Below are 15,382 nucleotides of genomic sequence, written 5' to 3'. Positions count from 1 at the left end.
AAAGAGGGGCTAATTTAGACTAACTCAGCAGTCTTAATTGGTGGATAAGGTACCAGTGTTTAAGGAGTCTTCTTGACACTGAACCAATGTGCTCTTTGGACGACTCTGGCACTAGCAAACATATTTGGTCTGTCTGAAGATATGGCACAGACTTTGCTGGACCTTTTCTGACGCTGATTCTTGTTTTGTCTTCATGTAAACAATGCCATTAACAACGGCAGAATCAGAAGTTTCTCTGGTATTTGTACAGACAGATTCTGTATACACTGTCATCTAAACCATGACAAATTGTTACTGCCATTGTGGGAAAATGCTGTGTTACAGTTTATTGAAGATCATTCTTTTCCCTCTGAGAGATGAAATTGGAAGAAACTGACCCAAGATACTTTTCTTAAAAGTAAAGGTATTATTCTCCTCTAGAGAGAGATGAACATCTCTATCTCCCATTAGGTGCAGTAGGATCCACAAATGTACAGTGCTTTTCAAAGCTGCCTTCTAGACAAACCCGTATATAACCCCAGGCAACTGAGGTTCCTTAGGGCTGCATTACTGTGTGGTTACTCTGACTTGAAGTGCTTGCTCTTAAACCTGCACTGCAAGAACTAAACCATCAGACTCTTGTAAGCACACTACTGTATTACCTTTACATATCTGCAGTCAAATTTGCTGTTCAGGAATTTTTTTTTCTAAACATTCAAGAGATGACTGTCCATCACTAGCTTTGCCAACTCACAGAAACAGTCCAAAAAAGATCAGCTATGTTTGATTCAGAAAATGCGGAAACCCTTGAAGCTGATGATCTGCAAATTCTAAGCAGCAAAGCTGATTCATCTACAGTATGCACTTAGTTTAGTACAGGGAGAAAAAAGAATAGGATTTTTTTTTTTTTTCTATTTTTTCCAATATTGCTACTGAGATCATCTTTGGTTATAGCAGGAACTCCACAATTGTTACAGAAACATAAAACCAGCACTCAGAGAAAACACACAATACATAATAACCTACCGAGGTGCACACTGTGGCATTTGGTCCATCACTTTCAGATTCTTGGCCGAGATTTCGACTCTTGGTCCCTATGGAAACAGAGAATTTATGGTACTGACAGTATTGATAAAGCAAATGGTCCTTAGGGAAGAATACTATAATGGGAGTATGGCTCCTATTTGAGAATTCATTAACTACTTCTAAAAGATTTGGAATCCATTTGGTGGATACAATTATCATCTGTGTTTACGTAAAAGATAAATTAGTCCCAAAGCACTTTACAAGCACTGCTGTCTAGCACTAGGTAAGTGCTATTAGGTAAGCACTAGGTAACTTCTGCTATTTTAACAATATGATTGAGACTTGGGTTTTTTCTATACAGAAATTGTCTTAAATATACTGCACAGTCTCTCTTTTATAACCGTCAAGGCAGACGGTTAATATACACTGAGGCATAGACTTTAATTGCTGCAGGGGCCGTACATGCAAAAGTTAAGTTGTTCCTGTCACACACAGGTGTAGTTATTCAGACATTAGTAGAAGTTTGGAAATGTAGGTTTGTAGTGCACAAAATACAGTGCCACAGCAAAATAAACTGGTGTTTGTACCATGTTACTGAAATGAAGATGGTGGCATGCAGCAGACACATGCCAATACTCACTTGCTTTCGCATGATGTCTGTAGCTTGCATGATACACTTGGGCAGGAGTCCATGGCTGCGAGCCAGTATGGCTGCTTGCTCCAGGGACACACTCAGTGTGCTCCTGAACGAGGGAACAAGAGTTAGGTAGTCACAGATCATATTTTAAAAACTATAAATAGGTATGTGCAGGACACTTACCTGTTAAGTATTACTTCTGTTAGCTATTTACTTTTATTTTTTTTTTCGATTTTCTTACATATAAAACTATTAAATTACCTCAGTCTTGTTGCACCTGGATCATCTGCACTGATTCATTTTAAAGCAATTCACAAATTAATCTTTACATTTGAGACACTGGCAGAACAGTGGTGTATTTCAAAACCAATGTGTGCACACACCAAGATTCTAGAGCTATTTTTGAGCAACTTCCTACATTTTCAGTATGTGACTGAAGACAATGCTGACTACAAGTTCTATGCAACGAGCTCACTTAGTGAGTTGCATTGATTGATGCACTGAAACACAAGAACTTTTGTGTCTATACTAGTTATTAACAAAAGTATTAAAAGTTACAACCTCCCCTGAAGTAAAGTCAGCAGATTTAGGTCCTCATTACATTCCCTTAAAATTCACCTTACTTTGCTTTGAATAGGATCACATCTCTAGAAAGGACCGAAGTTCCCATCACAGCAGTAGCACACAGGTTTAACCCTCACCTCTGCATCCCAGTGGCACACATGGTGATCTGACAGGCTCCCAGCCGGTAACAGAGCTCAGAGGATATGGGCAGCAGGCCAGCTCCTGATGCGGCACTGCCCGAACATCCTGACTGCATTGGTTTTGTACTAATGAAAGACTTCATCAGCCTGCAGAGCTCATCCATTGCATTGATAGGGCGAATAAGCTAAACAAAGCAATACAAAAGCAATCAGTAGCACATCAACACGTTCAAGCTATAAAGACATTTACAAGTCTTTCTCCTATTGTCTAAGCACAATATTCTACAGGAGAGTAACTGCCACACAGTAACAACTATTTAGAATATGTATGAACTTTGGAAGTGGCAGAATAAAATTACTTAGGCTTGGGACAAGTTTTTGTCACTAATCACATAGATTGTTTACAATTTATATTACAATTGCAAAGATGGTCTCTGGCTTTGTGTTCCCTGCGGTAGCATTTTAATGCTTTGCATGCACATATTCACATGTCACCTGCCCAGTTAGACAGACTGCCTACACGTGAGATGCTGGGCAGCACTGTTTTCTTGTTTTGTCTGTGACTGTGAACAAAGTGTAACTTGCAAATTGAATGTTTGCTTGTTTTCATGCATCTGTGGGAGAGGAATATGAACCCAATCTGTTTGGCATCAGACACCGTGTTTGGCAAGGGCAGGCAGGGTCACATAGAGTCTTGGTGTTGCAGTGCAGGGGGTTTGTGTCTGCCCAGGTTCTGCACGTTTTCTTCTCAGCAAAAGAACTGTAGCCAAGCTTCAGAGAAATTCAGATCACCCCTTTAAGGTAGGGAACATTTTAAAATGCTGTTTGGATTTGTACAGATCTGCCATACAGGTATCCCACAACTGGAATTTTAGAGATGTTGAAATAATACTTCTATGAGAGAATTTATTGGAGAAATAAATGCAGAAACAATACCTGGTCAATCTTCACTGCGGTAGTATTGGAATCAGTGGGCAAGTTTGATCTCTCTAGGTAAAATGTCCTGCAAAAAGGCCAGCAAGTACTACGTTAGTTGGGTTTGCTCCATTTCAAGCCCATATATGTATACTATCTTGTATAAAACAGCTGAGAAAGCTATGCTAAAAAATCTTGCACTTGAAGATCTTCCTTATTGAACCATTGTGATTGCAGTAATTTACAGAGTCTGTACTAAAATATTCCAAACTCCCATTAAGAAAAGTATAATTCTAGCCCTGCACAAAATTCTGAGGTCAAATTTGCATTCCTTCTGAATGGGCTAAACTATTGGAAGAAGTTAACAAGTTTCCCACACAATGAGGATCTCCAAAAATCCCATTTGTACAAAAACTGCATCAGGAATGGGACCTGTTTTTCATTAAATTTTAAGGCCCTTAGCAAGGAGCGCTCTGAAATTTTCAATGTCTTTTAAGGCAAAGCAGAAGTACAAAATACCTGAGTTTACGGTAGTATTGCTGCACTTTTTCAAGTGAAATACCATTAATTTGCTGTGGGAGTTCTTCTAGAGATGAGCCAGCTGGTTGTGATTGCCCCTCTGTACTCTCCAGAGCTGAAGAAGAAAACACTTTTACTAAAGCTATGTTATTAGTGGTTTTTTAAAATAAATATATTTATCTCTCTATCATCTCATTGCTCAGCAGACGACTCTTGGATCATGTCAAGGCTGATTCTGTTACTCTATAAATTTAATGCTTTTCCCAGTATGGGAGTACAGTGGTAGTATCACAGAGGTGAGCTTCACAGAAAGCAGTTCTGTCTGACAGTAGTTACTCTCCATTAATGGTCCCCTGAAAGAAATTTCCTGTGTTGTATTTTGGTGTGAATATTTGCTTATCAAGTCAGTTTCTAGTCCAGATCATTCTGTCACAGTGTTCGTGTTTTAAAACACTTCTCTGTAGCCCAGGCACATCTCCTGATCCTACACTAGATCATGTCGTCCAGTATAATGTTTCTATGGCTGAGGCATGAAAAAGCCCCAAACAAGCACATTTTGTTCTCATGACTAATTCTAAAGTCTAGCACCTCCCCCAGGGCTTCCTAAAATAGAAATATCTGCTTCCTAAGTGTGTCTGTAGGTCTCAGCTGCGTTTTTAAGAGCTTTATGGTCGTTCTATATTTTTAATCTTTCAAGATCAGTAGTTAGCTTATTTTTCTCAAGAAAGCTTTTTATAGACACCTTTTGTAAAGAGCACTGTGTGCAGTTTCAAGGTTCCCCCATTCTGAAACCGAGCAGGCAGTTTGGAGAAGTAGTAGCTGTCAAGATGAAAGATAACCTTCAAGGCCTGACGACTTCCTTCGATGTGGTAGAAGACATGAGTATCTGGAGAAATGAAGATAAAACACTTGCTGCTTTACCACAGCAGGAGAATTGTAAAACCACTGCTGTCTGAGTTTGTTAGATTACCTAATGACATATCACATATCCACCATAAGGTGAGTAAGGGAGAGCCTTTATGGAGAGAATGCAGGCTCTGAAATATTACACTTAAAAGAACACAGTTAGTGTGACCTAGTATGATGTTTGATGCAAATACAATAACTGTATTTAATAATTAGAATCCCATGTTGTTTCATGGCATTTCATAGCCAGTAAACATGAAGAGAGAGAGATATGGGAGGGTAAGACACTGGACACTGAAAAGTTAGGAATACACCAACAGGGAATGTCATCTCTCTTCCCTCTGTACAAAATCACACAGATAAGGCACACTGGCACAGGCCACAACTACACAGCACAGAACACGCACCACCACTCCATCGTGTCAGTCCTGCTTTAGGGGCTGTGTGCTTGCAGTGGAAGCTGAGGGAATACAACAGTGCTTCAGAGAAGCTGCCCAGTGCTCTCCAGGTGTGAGATGGTCTCTTAGATTTATAATCATAGAGGCTATTAATCCACAGAACATACAAAAAAAAAAAAAGTGCCTCAAAGAAACAGACAATACTCACTTGCTACAAGACTTTCATCCAGCTGCTTGAAAAAAAAGGCAACTTTGTCTAGTTCAGCCAGAGTGACCTGGATGTCTTCCAGCATGGTGCGCTCCTCCTTCTGTAGAGCGATACAAATAGGTTATTATCTGCCAAAAGATGTGTGGCAGGAAGGTACTGTTGTTATGGGCATATTTTGCTTTAGAGTGCAGAGCTTTTCATTAGCTCCATCCCAGCCAGGCAATTACTAACAGCTTTTAAACTGCAATATAACTTTAACCACCCTTTGCTTAGATGTCATTTGATGTGATTCACGGAGTAGAAAGGTTTAAGAACTGAGTAAGTTTGAAGGGATCTCCTTCTCCAAACTTTATACTTACAAATGTGAAGAACAGCTGATCAGTTACTGCAAAATAAATATTGATACATTCTGTGCAACGCAAACAAATAGCAGTTACATGCACAGATAGTTTGGATTGTATTTTATAAAAAATATCCACACTCAATCTGCAATATCTACAAAGTAAGAAAAAGAATTCCCTTCTCTATAATGTCAGAGCTGCTTGTCTGTTTTATGCCTCTCTTTCCTTAGCATTTTTACAGTTACAGTAGCTGATCTGCTGTAGCTCATCGGTTCATTAGGTGCAGATGAACTATGCAAGCACAGCTTTTCTCCCTAGACACGATGCCTCCAGCCCCAGCACCACAGACCTGAGAGACGGACTGCACTGTATCTCTTTGTCTGGACTCCTAAAATACTCAGAACTTTCTCGCCTGTTTGGGAGATGCATGTCCTCACCACGGGATGGCAGGGGACACTCATGCCACCAACAGCTGGGCCCTAAAACCTCTAAATGCAGCAGCATTGTTCCCAGTATGAAGGCTGACTGTTTTCTATAGTGTTCTAGTGTGACAATGGGTCACTTTTTGTGAGCATATGAATATGACTGGATAAGGAATATGGGCACTTGGTTGTCAGCTGAGGAAATCTCCAGAGTCTGCAGTAGTGAGAGTCTGAATACACTGCTAGAATGCAGGTAACAGGTTCCACAGCTCCGGCTGTGCTGAGTGGCACAGAATCACACAGGCAAATAAAAGCAGACCTGAGGATACTACAACTCTTCATCTTACCATGGTGGGGGAGAGAAGAGACTGGTAATTCAGTAAAACTCCAGTGGCTGCTATCTGCTCCAGCCATTTTCTGCTGGCATCTCTACTGCTCTCTTCATATTCCCCATTGTTGTTGTACCGATAGTTGAGAGCAGCCAGTAACTGCTCTGAAAAGGTGCAAATAGCAGCCACAAGAGCCTGACAGAAGATGGAATCACGTCTCAGCTGTAGCTCAGTATCTGTCAGAGAAGGGGAGAGAAGCATAAAGAAGTCATGAATATACTCATCTTCCTTCTCACTGCCAACAAAGCAGTTTGTGTGTGTGTGCACAAATAATGTTCAGCTTCTGCTGTAGCTTTGCACTGACTTCACAGATACCTCTCCTTGCTGTGTGACCTGGGTGGACAGATAAAGACAGCACAGCTAAGCACATGTGCATGTCGCGAAATTTTCTAGTCCAGTTGACTGTTCGTTACTCCCTCTGCCATCTGCATGCTCCTTCCAACTGGAAAGAAACTAACTACTGGAAAGTAATAAACTCCTTAGTTACAGCCATATCTGGACTGATTCCCTTCTTTTTATGTTTACAGGAGCAAGAGAATTATTGAAAGAAGGTCTCTGCCATTACTTCTCTCCTGGGCTATTAGAGATTAATCTTCCCCCATCCATCTGTAATTTGTGGGTTTCCCATATGCCTAATTCATTAACTTTGCCCATCCATATAGTATGAATTGGTTTGTTTCTTGGGAGAATTTCCCCTGTATTAATTTTGCTTCCTGTGTGCCTGCCAGGCAGCCACATGCTGGTCAAATCAATCTTGTCATGCTTAAGGGGATTGCAGGCCAGAGAAGCACATGAATAAGTAAAGAGTTACTTCCCAGGCACCCCCAGCCCTTCCAGCAGGCTCTCATTGGAAAGGCACTGTTCCCTACAGAAAGAGGCTGAAGACATCACCCAGAGGCTTTGAAGGTCTGGATTATTTTTATAAGCACTGAACACAACAGACTGACTAACACACTCCAGGCACTGGGCCATATTCTCAGCTTATGAGCAGCCATCCTTCTTTCCAGCAGATGTTCATGGAAATGCTGCAGGAGATGGGGCACACATAGAGAGACACTTTGGGAGACATTTTATCTGCTATCAATAAAACCAGCCTTTGTGGTCAGTAAACTGGCACACAGCCTGGTTTGGACAGACTCACAGACCAGCCCTGGCAGGAGCTGAGAGATAAGTTAGAGCCATACAAATCTCTGGTCTTCATTCTATGAAGATTTGAGAATCAAGTGTGGCACAGTGAAACAATGACTGCCTATTCCAGTTATGTATTATCTCATTTTCAAACAAAAGAACGCCAAGTGCTACAATTACAAAAAGACTGTGCACAGGCTCCTTGTAAAGACCTGTCCCTTGCTCTGCAAGCACAAAGGTTGGTGCGTGTAACAGGTTCCTGATGTCCCCAGTGTATTTGGGTTCTCCTTGCACATTTAAGGTCTTCATCTATTCTTGGCTGTAATTTCAGTATGCCTGCTCTGTTTGGAAAGATGACAGAGTCCATGGGCTCAAAAAAGTTGTGCAATATATCTCATTTTTGCTGCATGTTCTCACCACAGCAGGAAGCAGTAAAGGGAAGGAGGGTTCTCTTCCATCTGGGAAGGAGGGTTGTACAAAGGAAAAAATGAAGACAGAAAAACCCTGTCGTAGGGACTTCTGTATGTATGTTGTTGTTTTGTAAAAAATGAAAACCCCTTACCTGTGCATTTTAACAAGGCCAAAAGCAGCTGATTCTTCCCATCTAAAACAGTGAAGAAAACAAATGCTGTTCAACATAATACTGGGGTAGATTGCAGCTGGTTAAGTTTCCTCATTCCCCCCAATCCCTGGCACCTGCATGGCCATGTCTATTTACTCTGGTAGCCCTCACTTGCACAGACATGTTCATGACTGAAAAAAACAAAGCGTAAAGCAAAGAATTTCACTGGCTACATGCTCTGTTAACCATGAATTACTGGAAACAAATTGCACTTGCAGATGAATCCTAAGGAGGTGATCTCCATCCAGTGCTTCGCACTGATCTGTAGACATCAGTTTCATCTCCTGTTTCAGGTCAACCAGACTGCAATGGTTTAGAATATTGTAATACCTGATTAGCATTCACTTCACAGTTTGGAAGTATCCATTTTCTAAAAGGGTTTAAAATGCACAGGGAGATAGATCAGTCTGACATCATTCTGAATGGGCTGATGAAATAAAGTAAGGGGGGGAAAGTTCTTTGGAATTGCTGCACAGGTGCAATTTTACCATAAAGCACCAGGACTCTGCAAACCACAACCTGTTCTACCTGGTCATCTCTAGAGCCCAGGACAGCCTTACTACAAATTGAGTTAAAATTATGAAATCAACTGCTGGATTTGATGAAGATCTCTTCTCCCTGAAGCCAGTAACAAATGTTTCCTTATTTACAGACCTTCCACGTGTTTCTGTATGATGTCAACAAGGTTCTTGATGCGCAGTGGAAGGTTCCATGGATCTTCCTGAATGCTGGCTTGAATATTATTCCGGCACCTAACTGTGGTTTCTTCCTTCTGTTTAAATTCTAGAAAACATGGAGTGTGTTAGCCATTTAGGAAATGCTAAATAACTAAGAGTGGCTTAGGAGTTATAATGTGAATACAGATGAAAGCAGAGACACAGTACCAATAGTAGTAACTGGGAATTCAAAAGGTCCTTAAATAGAACGAATAGAGAGGACAAAAGACCATTCCCATAGTTCCATTATCAGCAGTCTCCCTGCATTGCTTTCAGGATTGTAGGCCTGGTTGACATGCAAAGTGCAGGGAGCTCTGCCCCACTCACTAGACAAGGAACCCCTTTCTGTTTCCTCTGCCTTTAACGACCAGCAGGCAGCTGTATCGGGTAGACACAGAGAATCAGATCAACTTTTTGGCTGCAACTGTCACATCCCAAAATACTGATGAGAAGTTCTGAAATATCCTGCATTCTTTCACCTGATGAAAACTAACTAACTAATTATAGAGTAGAAAATTTATTCTCCATGACTTAGCTATGTAGTTAAGCCAAACACCCCCACTGTTGGTGATAAGATGCGTAAGCAAACAGAGAAAGACAAAAAAAACTATGCCAAATAACTGATCCTGGACAGGAACAGGAGAGCATTCCAATGTCCATCCATTATGAAACGGTGTCTATGGTAGCCATTAAACAGACACTGTGATCCAGGATTCTAGCTGAGTGTAAGCAGGACTTGTCTGTTCCTCAGTGTGATGAGTGTGGAATAATCAGTTAACTAAAAGACTCTCTCAGGGTACTTAATCTATTTTTAATAAATGAGATTCTATTTAAACAAAATAAATGTCCGTTATTTCTTCATTCAAGCAGTGCATGGAAAGACTAACATTCTATACAAACATGAATGTGTTTACAGAGATGAGTTCACATAACAGAACTTCACAGGAGTTATTTCTGGAGTCAAGGAAAAAAAAAAAGCAAGAAAAGATCTCTAATTCTAGAGTTTGCCACCATTACTAAAAACCAGAGCCTTTGAGAGGTTGGAGCTCTCACCTCCTACAGCACCTGAGGTACAGCAGGAATAGTAGGAAACATTTCAGATTTCAAGTGGGAAAGGAAATGGCAGCAAATATTTAGAAAATAAAATCCTGTGTGTTTCAGGGAGAAAAGAAACCACATCCTGAGCCCCAAAACCATTAAGACCAGAGAGTCATCAAGCTCCCTGAGAAAAAACAAAACGTGGTATCATCTGTTTGCTCTCTATGAGAATCAGTTTTCAAAGTAAGTGTTATGAGAGGATGAGTTTACTCTGGCAATCATCCATCTGAAGAAAAGTAGAGTAACTCATTGAGCAAACTGAGGCAGAACCTTTTGGTGCCTTGGATCTACAGTGGTCACCCTCATCAGCTTATCAGAGCACTCTTTCACCTTCAATCTGACTATCCCTACTTCGTACCTTTTCAGATATGTTCACATCAAAGCGGAGATTTGGAGACTTGTGAAAGAGCTGCAAGAATTGAGCAGCATGTAACAAAAGAGGCCTCTGTGTGGAGGAATTCCCATGAAAATGACCTCTTAAGAGATACAAAATTTCAGTGGTCAGACATGGTACCTGCCTAATGCAGGGCGGGGTAGACTGCGTGGCCATAGCATGTACCTTAAGCTTTAAAGTCTTGGAAATCACATTATTAAATACAATCAATCAATTTCTTTACCTTGCAAACTGTGGTCCATGGGAAAGTGCTTGGTTTCCTCAAAGGCCTTAGTTATCCCTGGTCCTTTTAGAAGTGCATTGATTGCATCAACCTACAATTGGAATGTTACCAACCAGCGTCAGTAAGACTTGCAGAAGAACATCTGAACAGAAAGAACTGTTGTGGGAAACTGCTGAAGCCATTACACTGTTTGTATTTTGGAATGACTGATGCACAGCAGTCAGACTTTGTAGCCATGAACTGGCCTCAAGAGCCTCTCACATTTAGTAACAGCATTTTGCATGACGATGATCCACATGCTGATGAGGTAAGAGAATAGCAAACAACTAACTCTCCAGTGGTACACATTATAAACACATCTCCTGAAATCTGCAAATGTGATCCATTTACATCAAACAAAGTATTAGAAGTTTGTCTTTTTTTTCATGAAAGCTTTTTTTCCCTTAGTCTCATGCCTTAGGTAGGGAAGGTCAGCCTTGCTTAAATCATGAGGCAACTTTAATAATGCAGACAAAAGTGATTCCTCAGACTGTCCTATAATGCACTTGCTTACACTGTACCCCAAAATCTCAATAGTATACCTTCCTCAAAATATGATCTCATAACACAATTTAGTACTTCCAATTTCTTAATTGACATTTGATAAAGAGAAAGCAATTCTGTGTAAGAATAACGCTTTACATACCTGGTTAAAAAGGTGTTCCAGACAGCCATGGAGTTTGTCTTGTTTGTCCAAAGGTATCCTCATATCATTGGGAAGCTCATCTCCTAATAAAGAAGAAATTAAAAGCTTTTAACTTACAAACATAATCTGTCATGAGGCACAGGCACATCTTCACACTGCTGTGAAGTAAATAACGATTGCTGCTTTATCTCCAATTCTTAGATAAAAACACTCATTATTTTCATATAATGCAAGTATCCAGTAACTAAAGAAACTTAACCCTGCCTCATACCTCTCCCATGTTCCAGATTTATTGTGACTTAATAGGAAAGGGCAAAGCTGTATCTTTATGTTCTTGTGATTAGTTTTGAAGAGACCACCTGTGCAAATTAAATATGCTAAGTGCTTATAATCAGCAAAGACTTGTCAGCACTGCTGAAGGGTCGGGCACGAGAAGGATGCCTGTGACCTGTGCGCACACTCACCTGATCCCATCTCATCACTGCCCAGGTAAGAGCTGTTGCTCCGCACGCTGGTGTAGGACAACACGGAATCCCGGTTACTGTTACACTCACTATAAAGTAAAGCAGAGAGGGGATTGAACAAAAGCTGTGCCTGCACCCAGTCCCTGATACACTGATATTCTGCCTTTATTAGCGCTGTCTCCCCAAACCTAATTCTGTGAAAATGAAATGACTATAACTAATGACAGGCAGAACAGCCGTTAAGCAAGGACTCGGGAGCCGGGCTGCCACAGGATGTCTTTTTCGATTTGCAGTTAACACTGAATGCTTAATATATCACCCTGCTTCTGTAAATAATGAAAACAGATGTCACACCACAGTCCTCGGCTGGGCCACATCATTAAATTTGCTCTATGGGCATTGAGTAGGGGAGAAATAATTAAAATATTGGATCTCCACTAAATGTTTGCTACCAATTCTCAGGATATTACAGCATCCAAATCCAGCATATAGGGAGGCTGCAGATAATGGAGGTGGGAGTGAAAATTTAAGGAATCTACGCCACTGGAGAATCAGGCACTGCAGATCCTATCATGACGCAGAGGAGTCACGACAGTCGGCTCCACACCAATCTTGGCTCATGCACACCTGGAAAATTCTAGTGTGAATCTCCTCTCTTTAAGGTTCACTTTAACTATTCTTACTAAAAGTAATCAAAAAGATTACGGATCTCAGGCTGTCCCCTTCCAGTGAAGTGACAGTGGTTTTAATAGTACAAGCCCAAAACAAAGCTTACAAAATTCTCCACTGTCTCTGCCTCTGATTAAATTATTAACTGAGATGAAAGAAAAATATAAGTGCAAGGGAAAGAACCCTAATTGGGATTCTTGCTGTCCTTTTTAAAATCTAGTATCAAAGAAATCTGTTTTTTTCTTAAGAAGATTAACACTTAAGGTAACTACTCTGCAGTACAAACCCTTATGAATTGCACCTCCAAACAATCCCAGAAAAAGAAGCATGGCAAGGTATTTTCTTATGTGCAATTTGCTTGGGTTTGTAGCTAATCAATGCTCTTTTAAATCAAAACCCGTAAGAACATATTCCCCCTTGAGTAACTATTACCTGTAATATATGCTTAATTCTCTGCCTCTGTCTAATAAAGATAAGACAGAATAGTGTTTCTCATCTTAAATTTATGTGTAGAATTCTGGAACAAGCGACAAACCCAGAGAGGTTTTTAGTGCTGTCACTTTGTTACCCAGAATAGATTAGCCTTAATTACAGAAATTTAAACTACACGGATACCCTGTTAACAGTGAAAGAAATACGGCACCTTTCACTCAGAAAGCTCCAGAGCACACGTGTAGATTGAAATCTCACACAACAAAGGTTGCCCCACTGCAAGTGCTCGTTCTGTTTCTTTATTGACTTCATATTGCTGTCCTTTGAGGTGATCAATATTCAACTGGACAAGACCCCAAGCAACCACTCTTAACTGGCCCTCTCCTGAGCAAGGGACTGGACTGTGCAAGCTCCAGAGACCCATTCCAACACAAACTGTTCCCCTTCTGCCATTCTGCAGTCCTGCATGGGTGGCACCTATTGCTACTAGTACGAGTGCCCAACAACAGCAAATAAAGCATCAGGACTGCAGCGGGGAAGTTACAAAGACAGATCATTCATTCAGGTCCCTGTAATCCTCCCAGCTCTAAGGCCTTACTAGAAATGTAAAAATGGCCAATTAAGGATGTTAAATTGCAGTAGTCAGACACGGCCACAACTTGTTATTCCACTTACTCTGAAGCTGAGTTTCCAAATGTTTTCCCCCCAAAATAGAGAGAATTGTACTGAGATTCCCTTTGGCAGCAAATATTCCTGGAGAACCAACAGTCAGTCATGTCCCAAAAAGATTTTGAGACACCTGAATAAATACTTGCATTTGTGGTTTCAAAGGCCCATTAAAAATAAAAAACTCAATGTCCATTTCTGTTTCTCAGTGTCTTAGACATTCAGGAAAATTGGCTGCAGAACCAAATGGAAATACCAGCTATTATAAGGCCAAGCAGTCTAAGAATTCTGCTGGACTTCTGCAGTTTCTGGCTACAGGATACAAAAAGTCACACTAGACCTATTTATTTCATTTTATTCAATTTTCTAGAAGTTTTAATATTTTGCCATTATTTTGGCAGAAGTATTTTTGCTATGTATGTCTCCATGATAATAAATATAATGAATACTTCAGTAAAGTGAATACTAAGTGAATACTAGACAATTGACTGACTGGAAAACAACCTGTTGAATCCATACTGGAATCAGAATTCTGAAACACTTTTAGTAAGGTAAAAGTGGCATAATCTTCAGACTGACCTGTAGGAGTCTCTGAAACTCATTGTGTCATGTCCAGAGTCTTCCTGGTCCTCCTCAGAAACTTTGAAACAGACTTTCTTGATTCCACCATGCTCAGCTTTGTCAGCATCGCTCTCTTCTGTTCCCAGGGAAGGTGAAGATGTCTCCTCAGTAGATGGTGGCTCACAGGCACCACCTTCTGTAGGTTCTGTTATGGTGGACAAAAGTCTGCAGAAGCACAACATAGAGCTCTCAGTCCCACAAATGAACTGTCACAACTCAGGCTAAATCCAGCTATGTGAAATCAGAGCTAACTTTGCAAGCACTTTTACATAGACTACTTTCTAACATCTGATCTGAACATGCTCTCGGTTTGGAGCCATTCCCCCTTGTCCTGTCACTCCAGGCTGTTGTAGAGTCTCTCTCCATCTTTCTTGCAGGCTCCCATCAGGTACTGGAAACCCACAAGTAGGTCACCCCAGAGCCTTCTCTTCAGCTGAACAATCCCAATTTTCTCAGCCTGTCCTCACAGCAGAGCTGCTCCATCCCTCTGCTCATCTCCATGGCCTCCTCTGGACTCTCCCCCATGTCCTGCCTGGGCTGGGCATGCCGGAGCTGAAGGCAGCTCTGCAGGTAGGGTCTCACCTGAGCAGGGCAGAGGGGCAGATTCCCCCCAGCTTCACCTGCTGCCCACACTGTGGGGATAAGCCCAGGACATGGGTGGCTCAGGACTGAATGATGCTGCCAGTACACATTGATGGCTTATGTCCAGCCTCTCATCTACCAGCACTCCCAAGTCCTTCTTGGCACAGCTGCTTTCAGTCCCCTTATTCCCCAGCCTGTAGTGCCCTGACTAGGTGCAGCACCTTGCACTTGGTCTTGTTGAACCTCAGGAGATTCCCATGAATCCCAGTTCCCAAAAGGTCCTGTTTCCACAGGTACCCTACTTCTGTAAGGTGTAGCTTAATCACTGTAACCATGGTGGCCTGGAAGTCCTCACTTTCTTCATCCAAGGCACTGGATTTCTCCTCCTCAGCTCACTGCCTCTACCCAGCAGCTACCACCCTTCTGTATACATGTTGGAGCCAAGGCTCCATGTGCTTTCCAGTCAGGTGAAGCTTTGGTTATGTGCTGGTTTTGGCAGGGATACAGTTAATTTTTTTCCATTGGCTGATATGGGACTGTTGTGGATTTGTGCTGAATACAGGGTTGATAATACAGAGATGTTTTTGTTATTGCTGAGGCCTTTTCTGCCTCTTGTACAGCCACACTGGGGAGGGGGC

General features: G+C 41.3%; 1 protein-coding gene across 4 annotated transcripts in view; it reads right to left on the bottom strand.

Moving 5' to 3' along the window:
* The window catches only part of PREX1 (phosphatidylinositol-3,4,5-trisphosphate dependent Rac exchange factor 1), a 144,737-nt gene that overhangs the window by 2,497 nt on the left and 126,858 nt on the right, over window positions 1–15,382 (bottom strand). For all 4 annotated transcript variants that reach the window (XM_048321609.1, XM_048321607.1, XM_048321608.1 and 1 more), the window contains exons 26-39: window positions 14,121–14,327; window positions 11,775–11,863; window positions 11,311–11,393; window positions 10,626–10,716; window positions 8,849–8,977; window positions 8,135–8,176; window positions 6,403–6,620; window positions 5,293–5,392; window positions 4,523–4,666; window positions 3,781–3,895; window positions 3,283–3,349; window positions 2,344–2,531; window positions 1,646–1,748; window positions 1,006–1,073 (exon numbers count right to left, since the gene is read on the bottom strand). In XM_048321609.1, the coding sequence (XP_048177566.1) occupies window positions 1,006–1,073; window positions 1,646–1,748; window positions 2,344–2,531; window positions 3,283–3,349; window positions 3,781–3,895; window positions 4,523–4,666; window positions 5,293–5,392; window positions 6,403–6,620; window positions 8,135–8,176; window positions 8,849–8,977; window positions 10,626–10,716; window positions 11,311–11,393; window positions 11,775–11,863; window positions 14,121–14,327 (1,644 nt within the window). The remainder of the gene's footprint in view (window positions 1–1,005; window positions 1,074–1,645; window positions 1,749–2,343; window positions 2,532–3,282; window positions 3,350–3,780; window positions 3,896–4,522; window positions 4,667–5,292; window positions 5,393–6,402; window positions 6,621–8,134; window positions 8,177–8,848; window positions 8,978–10,625; window positions 10,717–11,310; window positions 11,394–11,774; window positions 11,864–14,120; window positions 14,328–15,382) is intronic.

This window comes from Corvus hawaiiensis, chromosome 17, assembly GCF_020740725.1.
Source record: "Corvus hawaiiensis isolate bCorHaw1 chromosome 17, bCorHaw1.pri.cur, whole genome shotgun sequence".
Lineage (NCBI taxonomy): Eukaryota > Metazoa > Chordata > Aves > Passeriformes > Corvidae > Corvus > Corvus hawaiiensis.
The sequence above is the reverse complement of the archived record's forward strand: the minus strand, read 5'-3'. Positions and strand labels throughout refer to the sequence as shown.